This window comes from Thamnophis elegans, chromosome 3 (assembly GCF_009769535.1).
Source record: "Thamnophis elegans isolate rThaEle1 chromosome 3, rThaEle1.pri, whole genome shotgun sequence".
In the NCBI taxonomy this organism is placed as follows: Eukaryota; Metazoa; Chordata; class Lepidosauria; order Squamata; family Colubridae; genus Thamnophis; species Thamnophis elegans.
In genome coordinates this window covers 635,367-647,908 of record NC_045543.1, presented here as the reverse complement: position 1 = coordinate 647,908, position 12,542 = coordinate 635,367, and the positions used below count along the sequence as shown (strand labels likewise).

Sequence of the window (12,542 nt, the reverse complement as noted above, 5' to 3'; positions counted from 1 at the left end):
TCCTGCAACCTTTCCTTAAGCTTAAATTTCATCCACATCCAACTGAGATTGATTTCTATTCTGTCCCAAAAAATTAAAAATGAATTTATGAAATCGAATGGACTTTTCAAAGCAACTAAAGCTTGTAAACTTTTACCTCAGAAGGAGGATTACAGTGGACGCTGTGGAGCTTCAGATTTTCAGGACAATTTATTTCAGTTTGGCCAATTCTGGCCTTGGTGTATCTAGTGGCTTATTTGGTATTGAAAATTATTCCGCTACATACATATCTTTCTATGTGACTTCTGAATATGAGGGGGGAAAGAGAACATCTCCACAGAACGACATCCCAGGACAAAGTAACAGAGAAGGGATTGTTGGTGTCTCTGAGCTTCCTGTAACTTCAGCAAACATCTGCTCAACTCTTGTTTATGTCTTGATGTGCTTTTCATCTGCCTGATTGTGTATGGAAGATGGAGAATAGGCTGTGCAGGGAAGAAGTCAAGGCTTCCTACTGTATAAATTAAACTATGATCTTTACTGACAGCCTTTGATGGTTGTTTTCCTTCTTATTTTGTCAAGCCCCATTATGCTGCCTCATTTTCATACAGGAGACACACTGCAGCTTATTTTGGACGTAAACAACGTCTCGGATTTATGCAACTTCCCATTCAGTTTGTTGTCAGAATATTACTCTGCTGAGAGGCAGGGAGAATGATATTATAACACTATTAATGCTTCTGTATTTTGCCTGGCATATTGGTAGATAGAATTTAGGGGAATATATACAATGTGAATAAAAGAGAAAGTTGCATCCCCCCCCCCTCAGATCCTCTAAATCCGTAAGCAAACGGATCAAGACACAACAATATCCCATGTGTCACAAATTACATAATGAGGAGTGTGATGCCATTTGCCTTTCCCTTTCCTGTTCTCTGAATCACTTTCTGCTCTCAGAAATGTTGATAAGGCGGCTTAAGAGAGAATCTACCAGCTCATGCATGCAAATGGATTCAGCATCTATCAAGGTATCTTCCTGAATGCTGTAGCTTATTAGAGAATAATGCAAAGCTCTGTGGACAAAGAAGCATGTACAGGATTGTCTTTTGCCAAGTGGAGGATAAGGCACCTGGCTAGAAACCAGGAGGCTGTGAGTTCTAATCCCGCTTTAGGCAGAAAAGCCAGCTGCCTGATTTTGGGGCAGTTCCACCCTCTTACCCAACCTCAGAGGGTTTTTGTTGTGGGGAAAATAAGAGCGGGAAGGAGCATTCGGTGTGTTTTCTGCTTGAGTGATTTCTAAAATTAATAAAGGTGGGGGGAAATTAATTGTAAAAAATAAAATTAAATCAAGTATTGAGGAACAAGTATGGTCTGGACTAATAATCTCAGAACACAAAGGACATGAGACCAGCCCCTCTGGCTTTCTTGAGGAATGGATATGCAAATCCAAGTCCAACTCCTCCATCTTTGTTATGACCAAAAATCATAACAGAATAAGGTCACCATCATGAACTTGGTCCAAACCATCCATGGGATTCTTTCCTCCCTTTAAGGATGGGTAATCCCCCACCCCCACCCCGTGCATTCAAGGGAATCCTTCTCTCCAACAGAAATATTTAGGATAACCCGTTCCCTCCTGAATAGGAGGGATACGGGGGAACCCTTGCAGGGTAGGGCTGAAGACTATGCCCAGTTCTTAGCGGACAAAGTTGCTCGGTTTCGGTCGGATCTGGACTCCACCTTTGCAGATCCAGCCGAGGCACAGGAGGATAATCTGGCAGACCATCTCTGGGTTGAGTTTCAGGATGTTGCCCCCGGGGACGTGGACAAGGCCATGAGAGCTGTGAGTGCCTCCACCTGTGTACTGGACCCGTGTCCCTCCTGGCTGGTTGCCAACAGCGGAGAGGTGACACGGGGCTGGATCCAGGCGGTTGTTACCGCCTCTCTTCGGGAGGGACTCTTCCCCCCGCACTTAAAGCGGTGGTGGTAAGACCCCTCCTCAAGAAACCATCCTTGGATCCAGCCGTTCTTAACAATTATCGTCCAGTCTCCAACCTCCCATTTGTTGGGAAGGTTGTTGAGAAGGTGGTGGCCTCCCAGCTTCAGCGGTCCTTGGAGGAAGCTAGTTACCTTGACCCATTCCAGTCCGGCTTCAGGCCTGGTTACAGCACAGAAACCGCTTTGGTCGCATTGACCAATGATCTCTGGAGAGCCAGGGATGGAGGCCATGCCTCCATCTTGGTTCTCCTTGACCTCTCGGCGGCTTTCGATACCATCAACCATGGTATCCTTCTGCGACGACTGCGGGAGGTGGGGGTGAGAGGCACTGTTTTGCGGTGGTTCTCCTCTTACCTCTCGGACAGGTCGCAGTCGGTGCTGGTTGGGGGGCAGAGATTGACGCCTAGGCCCCTAACATATGGGGTGCCGCAGGGGTCGGTCTTATCCCCCCTACTATTCAACATCTACATGAAACCGCTGGGCGAGATCATTCGGAGGCACGGGATAAGATACCACCAATACGCGGACGATACACAATTGTATCTGTCCGCCCCGTGCCAACTCAATGAAGCGGTGGATGTGATGAACCAGGGTCTTGAAGCCGTTAGGGACTGGATGAGGGCTAACAAGCTTGTACTCAACCCGGAAAAGACCGAGTGGCTGTTGTGTTTCCCTCCCAATAATTTGGCTAGTGTTCCATCACTCAGGCTGGGGGGTCAAACATTACACCCCTCAGACAGGGTTCGCAACTTGGGAGTCCTCCTGGACCCACAGCTGACCTTTGATCACCACCTGTCGGCTGTGACCAGGGGGGCATATGCCCAGGTTCGCCTGGTGCGCCAGTTGCGACCCTACCTGAACCGGGAGGCTCTCACAACAGTCACTCGTGCCCTTGTGACCTCTAGGCTGGAATACTGCAACGTGCTCTACATGGGGCTGCCCTTGAAGAGCATCCGGCGACTTCAGCTAGTCCAGAATGCGGCCGCGCGAGTGATCATGGGCGCACCACGGTTCGCCCATATAACACCTATCCTCCGCGAGCTGCGCTGGCTACCTGTTGATCTCCGGGTGCGCTTCAAGATGCTACTTACCACCTATAAAGCCCTCCATGGTAGTGGATCTGGGTACTTGAGAGACCGCCTCCTGCCAATTACCTCCCTGCGACCTATTAGATCTCACAGATTAGGCCTCCTCCAAGTTCCATCCGCCAGTCAGTGCCGACTGGCAACTACGCGGAGGAGAGCCTTTTCAGTAGTAGCTCCGACCCTTTGGAACGATCTCCCGTGGAGATTCGTACCCTCACCACCCTCCAGACCTTCCGCACAGCCCTCAAGATCTGGCTATCCCGTCAGGCCTGGGGTTAAAGATTATAATCTGTCCCCACCCGAATGATGAATGAATGTTGCTTTTTATTTTTAATTATGTGTTGTTCTCTTTTAACCGTCATTGTGTGTATTCCCTCCCTATATGTTGTAAGCCGCCCTGAGTCCCCCTAGGGAAAAGGGCGGCCTATAAATAAATTTAAACTCAAACTTAAACTCAAACTCAAATCATTCAGACTACATCTTGGCTAGGAACGCCAGCCTGTAACTGTGTTTTCTGTTATTTTGAGTATGTCTGTTAATCATTTCAAGAAATTTGCTCCGATTCCTCTAGCAGAAGTTAATTTATTGCTTTGGTGTAAACTGCAGATCATCTATCTATCATCTATATATCTATCCATCCATCCATCTAGCTATTTAACCTACCTATCTATTTAATCTATCATCTGTCTATACATTTATTCAAGATTTGGGGATCATAAATCTCACCCACTCTGTATTCAATCACCCCACAGCATTTTGTGAGGGATTGATCTTTGAGGAATTGTGATCTTATCAGGTAAATGCCTTTTTCCAGCCAAGTGAAATTGTTTTGGTATTTCACCACCTAAAGCTAATAGGAACCAGTTCTGTTTGTATTTTTCATACAATCAATTTTAAAAACGTAAAAAGGATGCTTTTGTTGTCATCTCCAAAAAATCTGGCCATCTGCTTTCAAGCTACTGGGGCCAAAAACAGTTGTGATAGTAATTCGTTGTGATTTCTGATTCTGACAACCAAATATTTAGACTGGATTTGGCACTTTTGTCCCCCTCCATCCTAAGGTCCTTCACAAGGACCTGGGATAGGCAAACGTGGATGTTTGATGGTCTTAATAATTATTATTGATAGTATTGCCATTTATTATTTTGCCACCATTTCTTTTCTTTAGGAAGATGGTTAGTGGCAGCAGGCCTTACCTGGAAGCTGGATGAAGGTGGGAAGGAAGCTCGGCCCACAGAGATGATCATGGGGTTGAGACCCACCCAACTGAGCCCCACAATCAGTCTCTGGGTTTCCTGTTTTTCCTCACTTGCTTGAAATCCTTTGACGGCAGAAACCTTCTATTATTCCATTATCTTATGACTGCAATAGTCTGTAAAATGCTTTAGCTCTTCTTAAGAAATGCTAGAGAAGAACTCTCTGTTTTTTGAAGATAGTTGTTTTTATAAATGCATAGGCTTTATTTTTAAAGTTTTAGGTAAGTAAAAAAGATTCCCCCCACCCCACCCCTGTACATCATTCAGTACAGAAAGTAACTGCAGAAATAAGCTGACATGGATCCAATCTGGCAATTATCTTTAAGATTATTAATGAGAAATTGGTGGACAAATCTGCAAGATTCGAATTCTCCCTCCTTCCAAGGAAACAGCTGAATAAATTGATCCTTCCCAGCATCACTCTTCCCTGTGGTACCCATGTGTTTGGAATCTACATTAAGTATTATTGGCACATTTCTGAATCTGCCTGTAAGTGATGCTCTCTTTCTAATTTAGGGCAAGTGAGCTTTCATTATAATAATTGGGGGGGGGCACATAAAGGCAAATGGCTACCAGGACTGTAGTGATATAATCACTTGGGTGAAGCAGGTTGTGGACAAATCCAGCAATTCTGCACCTTCTCCCTTTCATATAGCTTCCAATGACAGAACTGTAGCTTTGCAATGGGACCCTCTTTCTGGACGTTTCTGGGAATGGAATATTTTCCCAATCCCATTTCAGTGAGCATCACAGTGCAACTGTCTACATTAATTAAAAAATGGCATTGTACACGTAGACCCAGAGATGAAAAAAATGGAGCCTGGTGACTGAGAATTATGGAAATTCCACTTTCCAATCACTAGTAATCTTTCACAATTTATTGGTTTTAGCTCATGTTCAGACCTGGGCTTCCCCAGCAACATTGAACTGAGTCCTTGTCCAGATAAACCCCTTTTTCATTTAATTACAGTGAATTCCTCATCAGCAAAGTCCACAGTCTTTCAAGATAGTTCACAATTACCAACCTTTATCAGGCTGATATCGTTCAGACAGCGCAATACTAGGCAAGAATGCAGAAATGAACAAATTGTCTCCTGCAAACACCCCTCGCCTTTCGCTCCTGTTTTATTCCCTATGGGAAGAGCAATTCACCATCCACCTGTGGCCTTATCCCAAGTCAACCCTTGTTCCTTAGCTGTTCCCTTCCTCTGGCCACTCTGCGCATGCGCACACTGGGAACAGGCTCCAGCTGTTCCTCTGCCTCACTGATGTCTGATACCAAAGGCAGCTGATAACTGTCTGACGACCCTGGCCCCATCTCTGCCTCTGATGCAGAGCCCTCCTCAGAGCCTTCCCCAGACTCCAGGACTGGCCCAGCTTCCTCCCCAACCTCCTCACTGTCTGACTCTGCTGCAGGCTTTCCTGGCTGCTGGCGGGCCACAACAATTCAATTGCTTATCGTAAGCCATATCACTGAACTGTAATGTTAAAATGGAGCTTCTCTATGAAGACCCAGTTTGAGTGAGGGCACACCAGCCAGTAGGCATATTTAGAGGGAAAATAGTTTCTGTTGATTCCACCCAAAGAACTTTATAAACCATTTTTTATTCAAGCTGAAAACAAAGCTAGATAGATATTTATAACACACTTTCACACTTACAACCATCGCAGCATCCCCATGGTCACATGATCAAAGGTTGGTCCGTATTTGTAATGGCTGCAGTATCCTGAGGTCATGTGATCACCTTTTGTGAACTTCTGACCAGCTAAGTCAGTGTTTCCCAACCTTAGCAACTTGAAGATGTCTGGACTTCAACTCCCAGAATTCCCCAGCCAGCAAATGCTGGCTGGGGAATTCTGGGAGTTGAAGTCTGGACATCTTCAAGTTGCCAAGATTGAGAAACACTGAGCTAAGTCAATGAGGAAGCCAAATTCACTTAACAACCATGTTATTACCTTAACAACTGCACCGATTCACTTAACAATGGTGGCAGGAGTGATAGTAAAAGGGGACAAGATTCCCTTAACAACTGTCTCACTTAGTATCTCTTAGCAACGGAAATTCTGGGCTCCATTGTGGTAGTGAGTTAAGGACTATCTACAATTAAATCTGCCAAAGATTTCTTAAAACTAAATTATATGCTCTCGAACAGACTTCATATGAATATTATTGCAATCTTTGATTCACATTTATATTTATTTGTATAGTTTCTCACACTTTTTGCATCTTTTCATTAACTTTCCTTTACATATGTTCTTAAGTTTTGCTTTTGTTCATATAATTTTTAAAAAAAAATATGTACCCTGTTTCCCTGAAAATAAGACCTCCCCAGATAATAAGCCCAATTAGGTTTTTGAGCACATGCGCTAAAATAAGCCCTCCCCTGAAAATATTGCAACACTGCAGCAGCCATGAAGTGACCGTGTTCTCCGTCTCCTGCACCTCAAAAATAAAAAGACCTCCCTGGAAATAAGACCAAGTGCTTATTTCGGGGGTCAAAAAAAAAATAAGGCTTTGCCTTATTTGGGGGGAAACACATTAAATAAAAACAAAAGGAATGGCATTTATTAGGGCTATGTTGAAATATTTAATTGTGATGAAAATATCAGGTTTGAAAAAGAGAAGCATCTTGACAGAATGGCAGTTCTGAATTCCATTTCCCTTTCGTGCAGGATAATTTTTTTTGTCCAAGTAGCTTATATCTTTGTTGGCAGGTGTGGGTCACTGAAGATTTTCCAGCTTTTAAGCAATGGATGAAGTCCTCATGTTCCTCTTTGACTGGAGAACCAGGTTGCTATTCTTAAAGTAAAAACAGAACATGAGGTGAAAACCAGGCACATGAATGTCCATGGATCAACTTTGGTTGATGGTGATGGCTTTAAATACTGAAATAGAAGCCTTATTCTCTGCTCCACTAAATTATTATTCTTATAATTTAAGGGGCATTTAACTCATACTGACATACTCAGTTGTGAAGGCCAGATTTTTTGTATAACAGTGCATGCAGTTACTTACAAATACGTCTTTTTCCAAATTCATACCTTCATATTTTATAAAACCCAGAGAGATTTTATTGCACTGATAACATTATGAAATTCTGCAACAAATGAGAAAAATTAAATACACAATAATTACTGCAAGTAGCGAACTTAGGAACAGCCTTGTAATATCTTTGTTTTTTCTTTTGCCATGTAATAATTTTCAAGGGTGCCTATTAATCAGCTTATTTGGCTGTTGAAGGAACAATTAATAAATATTTTGTATTGTTTATTCAGGCGACAGTGTTTCCATGAATCATAAGCAACTTTGTGCAGTGGTGGTATTCAGGTGGTTTGGACTGGTTTGGGTGAACCGGTAGTGGTGACCTGTGGGTGGAGCCACCCCATCCACCTGCCCTGGCGCTATGCCATCCTATTTAGCCACGTTTCTAAGTAAGCTTTGTGTGAGCAAAGCGTATGCATGGAAGGCTGCACACATGCGCGGAAGTGTGCACTCACATTTTCAGTGCATGGTGATTCGGTGATAAAATTAGGTGAAATCCACCTCTGACTTTGTGGTGGAAAGGAATCAGAGGGGGGTTGCTCCCACTTTGGCCTGGATCGGACAAACCGGTAGTAGTGGTGGCAGGAGGCATGTGTAGAAGCATCGTGCCCATGTGCATGCGTGTGCGTGAGCGAATCGGTGGTAAAAAATATGGAAACCTACCACTGAATGGAATACAGCCTGCATCACAAACTCTGTTCCTTACATACTTGCTAGTGACAGCAAAACTCACATCCTAAAGGACAGAACTTGCATTGCAGTGTTATAATGTCTGTTTACTTATTTTAGCACCATCATGGTTAGGAACAGAAACCTAGGATAGGTTATATTTGCTGAATACAGAAGTCCCACATACACTGTACAGTACAAAAAACAAAACAATATAGTGAGTTTAAAAGGACTTATTGCAACCTAATAATAATTTCTTTATTGCATATATAAAAGGGATTATATATATATGTACACACACACACACACAGACTGTTGTGGATTACTATAGTAGCCTTGGTGTTTCCAAAGCTGGGGTAGAAATATTTTTTTCGGTTTCCTAATGGTAGATGTAAGTTGACACCGCTAACACGTAATCATGACTTAATACATTCAATCTAGCAGTCTTGACCTAATGTCAACTTTGATGGCTGGAATATTAAATGTGATTTCTTGACTTTCATGCTTTCCTCTTAACTTTTTCACCACTTTTGGTAACCTCCTATGTCAAAGAAAATTCTGGAGAACCTGAAAATTTGCATAATTTTTTTACTATTTTATTTTGCCACAATTAATGCATTATTAATTGGTGGCACTGTGGTTAAGAATACATTATTACAGGCAAACTCTGCCCACAGTTTGGAATTCGATCCTGACTGCCTCATGTTGACTCAAGCCTTCCATCCTTCTGAGATTGGTAAAATGAGGACCCAGATTGTAAGGGGCAATAGGTTGAGCGAGTGCTGTATTAAGCAATATGTAAGTCCAAGTGCTATTGCTATTATCTATCTTTATTTCTTTACCCTTAATCAATGTCAAACTGACCAACAGCTAGTAATTATTTTGTTATTTACCCACTGCCTAATAAATATAACATCTGATTCTACATTTTTTCCATAAAAGATCTTACAACCTCCAGGTAAGGAAATTTATATTTGTTAATAATATTAAAAATCAACTTTTTATTCACCTTGAACCCTAAAGGTATGCCTGTCGTGCCAGAGTCCGTCTCTCAAAGAGATTATTTTGGTTAACACATTGGTACAAGCCATACAAAGTTTGTTTCATTTAAAGGCAGTGAGAACTCTGCTACTCTGCTTTGTAAACCATGGTTATGACTTAACTTGTGTGAATCCAATTCTGATTTCTCAAATAAGCCATAATTAAACCAATTATGACCTACCGTGAGTTATAAACCCAACTCTGACTTATTTAGGGAGCCATATCATATTCTTTGTTGCAGCTGGAATAATAACTTCTGGAGGATTGTCATATATGGAGTCCTGTCTACTGCTATTTACCAACTGTCCAGAGTTCTGCATTTCAGATCCAGTAGCCTTGGTTTCTGCTGCAAAATCATGTATATTTAAGAGATGCTGAGGATGTTCCTGTAGCAATAACACCTAGAGTTATATACCACTTCACAGTGCTTTACAGCCCTCTCTAAGCAGTTTACAGAGTCAGCCTATTGCCCCTAACAATCTGGCTCCTCATTTTACTGACCTCGGATGGATGGAAGGCTGAGTCAATCTTGAGCCTGGTAAGATTTGAACTGCCAAATTGCAGGCAGCCGGCAGTCAGCAGAAGTAGCTTGCAGTACTGCATTGTAACCCAGTGGTGGGATTCAAATTTTTTTACTACTGGTTCTGTGGGCGTGGCTTGGTGGCAGTGGCAGGGGAAGGATACTGTAAAATCTCCATTCCCTCCCCACTTCAGAGGAAGGATTCTGCAAAATCCCCATTTCCTCCCGATCAGCTGGGACTCAGGAGGCAGAGAATAGATGGGGGCAGGGCCAGTCAGAGGTGGTATTTACCGGTTCTCGGAACTACTCAAAATTTCCATTACTGATTCTCCAGAAGTGGTCAAAACCTGCTGAATACCACCTCTGTTCTAACCACTGCACCACCACAGTTCCTGTAGCTGGTTGTCTGCATGAATATACATACAGTATGTTCTCCTTGCCAATATATTCAATCATTGAATTAATTGGATTTGATTCCATTGTATTACTCCTGATTTCTTTAAATTTGGCAGGTATATAAATGCTGCATTGGCAAGCTTTTGAGAGATTCAGCAACATAATTAAAAGGCAATTCTTGATTTTAATCTAATCCTGTTCCATGCCTATATGTGAAAGTAAATTCAATTTGCTAGGTGTAATTTAGATTCTTAATAAGGAAAGCTTCACAAAAGGTTAATTCTGTGCCAGTAGCATTTGTAGGGAATCCACAGTATCAGTGTGTGTACATTAAAAAGGGTGGCACTCTGGTCAATAACACCAGAGCTATTGACACTATTATGAGCAATATTTCATGCATATTTTCATAATCCTTTCATGCAGTGGTGAAATTCATTTTTTTTTAACTACCGGTTCTGTGGGCGTGGCTTGGTGGGCATGGTGTGGGTTGGTGGGCGTGGCAGGGAAAGGATACTGCAAAATCTCCATTCCCACCCCATTCCGGGGCCAGCCAAATTTGCAAGTTCTCCAAACTACTCAGAATTTCTGCTACTGATTCTCCAGAAACTGCCAGAACCAGCTGGATTTCACACCCTCCTTTCATGCAATTCAAGAAGATCTACTTATAATTGGTGGCAGAAGAAATTAAGACATGTTGCTTCCAACCTTCAAAACATTCCATGTATTTTTTTGTTTGCAAATATCCCTAACTAAAATTAAGGCAGCAGTCCTGTGTTTTTCAACCTGGGACTATGCCCAGAAATGAAATAGAATCTATTTATCAATAAATACTCGTAGATGAATCTGTTATTAGTTTTCAAGTTACCTGGTCAAAGGACTTCACGCCAAGGTCCTAAATTAATGCTAGGTAGATTTTCACATGACACAAAATCTTCAGGAAATTTCCCAAGTAGAAAAGGGTCAGGAGTTGCTTCCATCAAGCCTGTGTTATCACAGATAAGTCTGGATAAAGAATATTTTCCAAGCTCCTGCCTTTGAGCATCGGTAAAAATATTGATGTTCTCCCACCAAAATCTGCACGGAAGGAAGATCCCAATACAATGACAATCTATCAGTGTATATCCCGATTTCATAGAACTACATTTGCTGATATTGAAATATGAATCAGGACATGGCTAGAAATGGATTAAAATTTGGGTACAGAGTGGAGTATTACAAAATAGAATCTCATGAACGACTAAGGATTATACGTTGCATCAAAGGATATGGAATACAAGTAATGTTATGGATTTAATGGTGTAGTAATAAGAATACTGAATGCAATTCTACATCACCATGTGGGGGAAATGCAACTTTGTTCAGGCACAAAAGACACACAGCACTGAGCATGTCAGGGTTTGTCAAGGTTGCTCCAATGATATTTTTCTACTGGAAACGATGTGCTTTCAGCGTGAACACCAAGAAGATGTTTGTACTGTAATTGTTTGGCTTCCATCAAGCAACAATTCCCTAGTAAAGCAGACTCCTGGTTCACATGGACAACATTACAGGTAGAGTGGAACCTCAGGTCACGAACGCTTCTGACCATGACCTAATCGGGTGCCGACCCAAAAATCCCCAAAATGTTCGACTCTGGTTGTGAACACAGACTCAGGTGGCGAGCAAACATAGCCGAGGCAACTTCCCCTGCCATGCCATTTTTTATGCGCATGCGCAGTCAGTCTCACTTCCAGTCACAACCAAATTGGATTGTGATCAAAGTCCTGGATCGGATTACGGTCGTGACCGGAGGTTCCACTGTATATTTGTTTCTGACAGTCTTATCCACTGCAGATCTTTGCACTTCCCCCATCTTGTTCATGTCAGGGGTATCGTTTAAGGCACTTCCGGGTTGAAAAGATTAGCTAGTGACATCACCATCGCCCAGGGGCTGCCCATGGGGGCTCCTATCATGTCCCCGCCAAGGAGCTGGAGTGAATGACGGGAGCTCACCCCATCACACAGCAGCACTCGGGTCTCGAACGCAGACTTGCTTACCTCCAACCCATAGATCTTTGCATTGATATTTGAGTATCTGCAAAGAGATTCCTGGTGCTTATTGGCAGAGAATATTAGCTATGTGATGGGATATTGAGTCCTTGGGTGCTATTGGGTATCCTGAGTCCAATTCCTTAAGTCACAGAGGGTTTATTATTCCTCCTTGGCAGAAGCTGTAACTTCCAGCTGCTAACATAATTCATGATGGTGGTGTAATGATGATAGCAATGTGGTGATAGTAATAAGGAAGCAGGGAAGGAAGAAGGGAGGGAGGTGGGAGGGAGGGAGGGAGGGAGGAAGGAAGGAAGGAGGGGGAGGAAGTAGGGAAGGAAGGTAGGAGGGAGGGAGAGGGAGGGAAGGGGAGGGAGAAGAGAGGAGGGAGAGAAGAAGCAAGGAAGGGAGGGAGGGAGGAAGGAGGGAGGAAGGTGGGAAGGAGGGAGGGAGGGAGGGAGGGAGGGGAAGGAAGGAAGGAAGGAAGGCAGGGCTTCATTGTGCTGAAGATCACCAAATCTTTTGAG

General features: G+C 43.0%; 1 protein-coding gene across 1 annotated transcript in view; it reads right to left on the bottom strand.

The window, feature by feature from the left end:
* Positions 1-6,924: 6,924 nt before the first annotated feature.
* The window catches only part of TPO (thyroid peroxidase), a 44,357-nt gene continuing 38,739 nt past the window's right edge, over positions 6,925-12,542 (bottom strand). Inside the window, 2 exon segments of the mRNA XM_032212968.1 lie at positions 6,925-7,118; positions 10,853-11,061. Coding sequence (XP_032068859.1) covers positions 6,925-7,118; positions 10,853-11,061 — 403 coding nt within the window.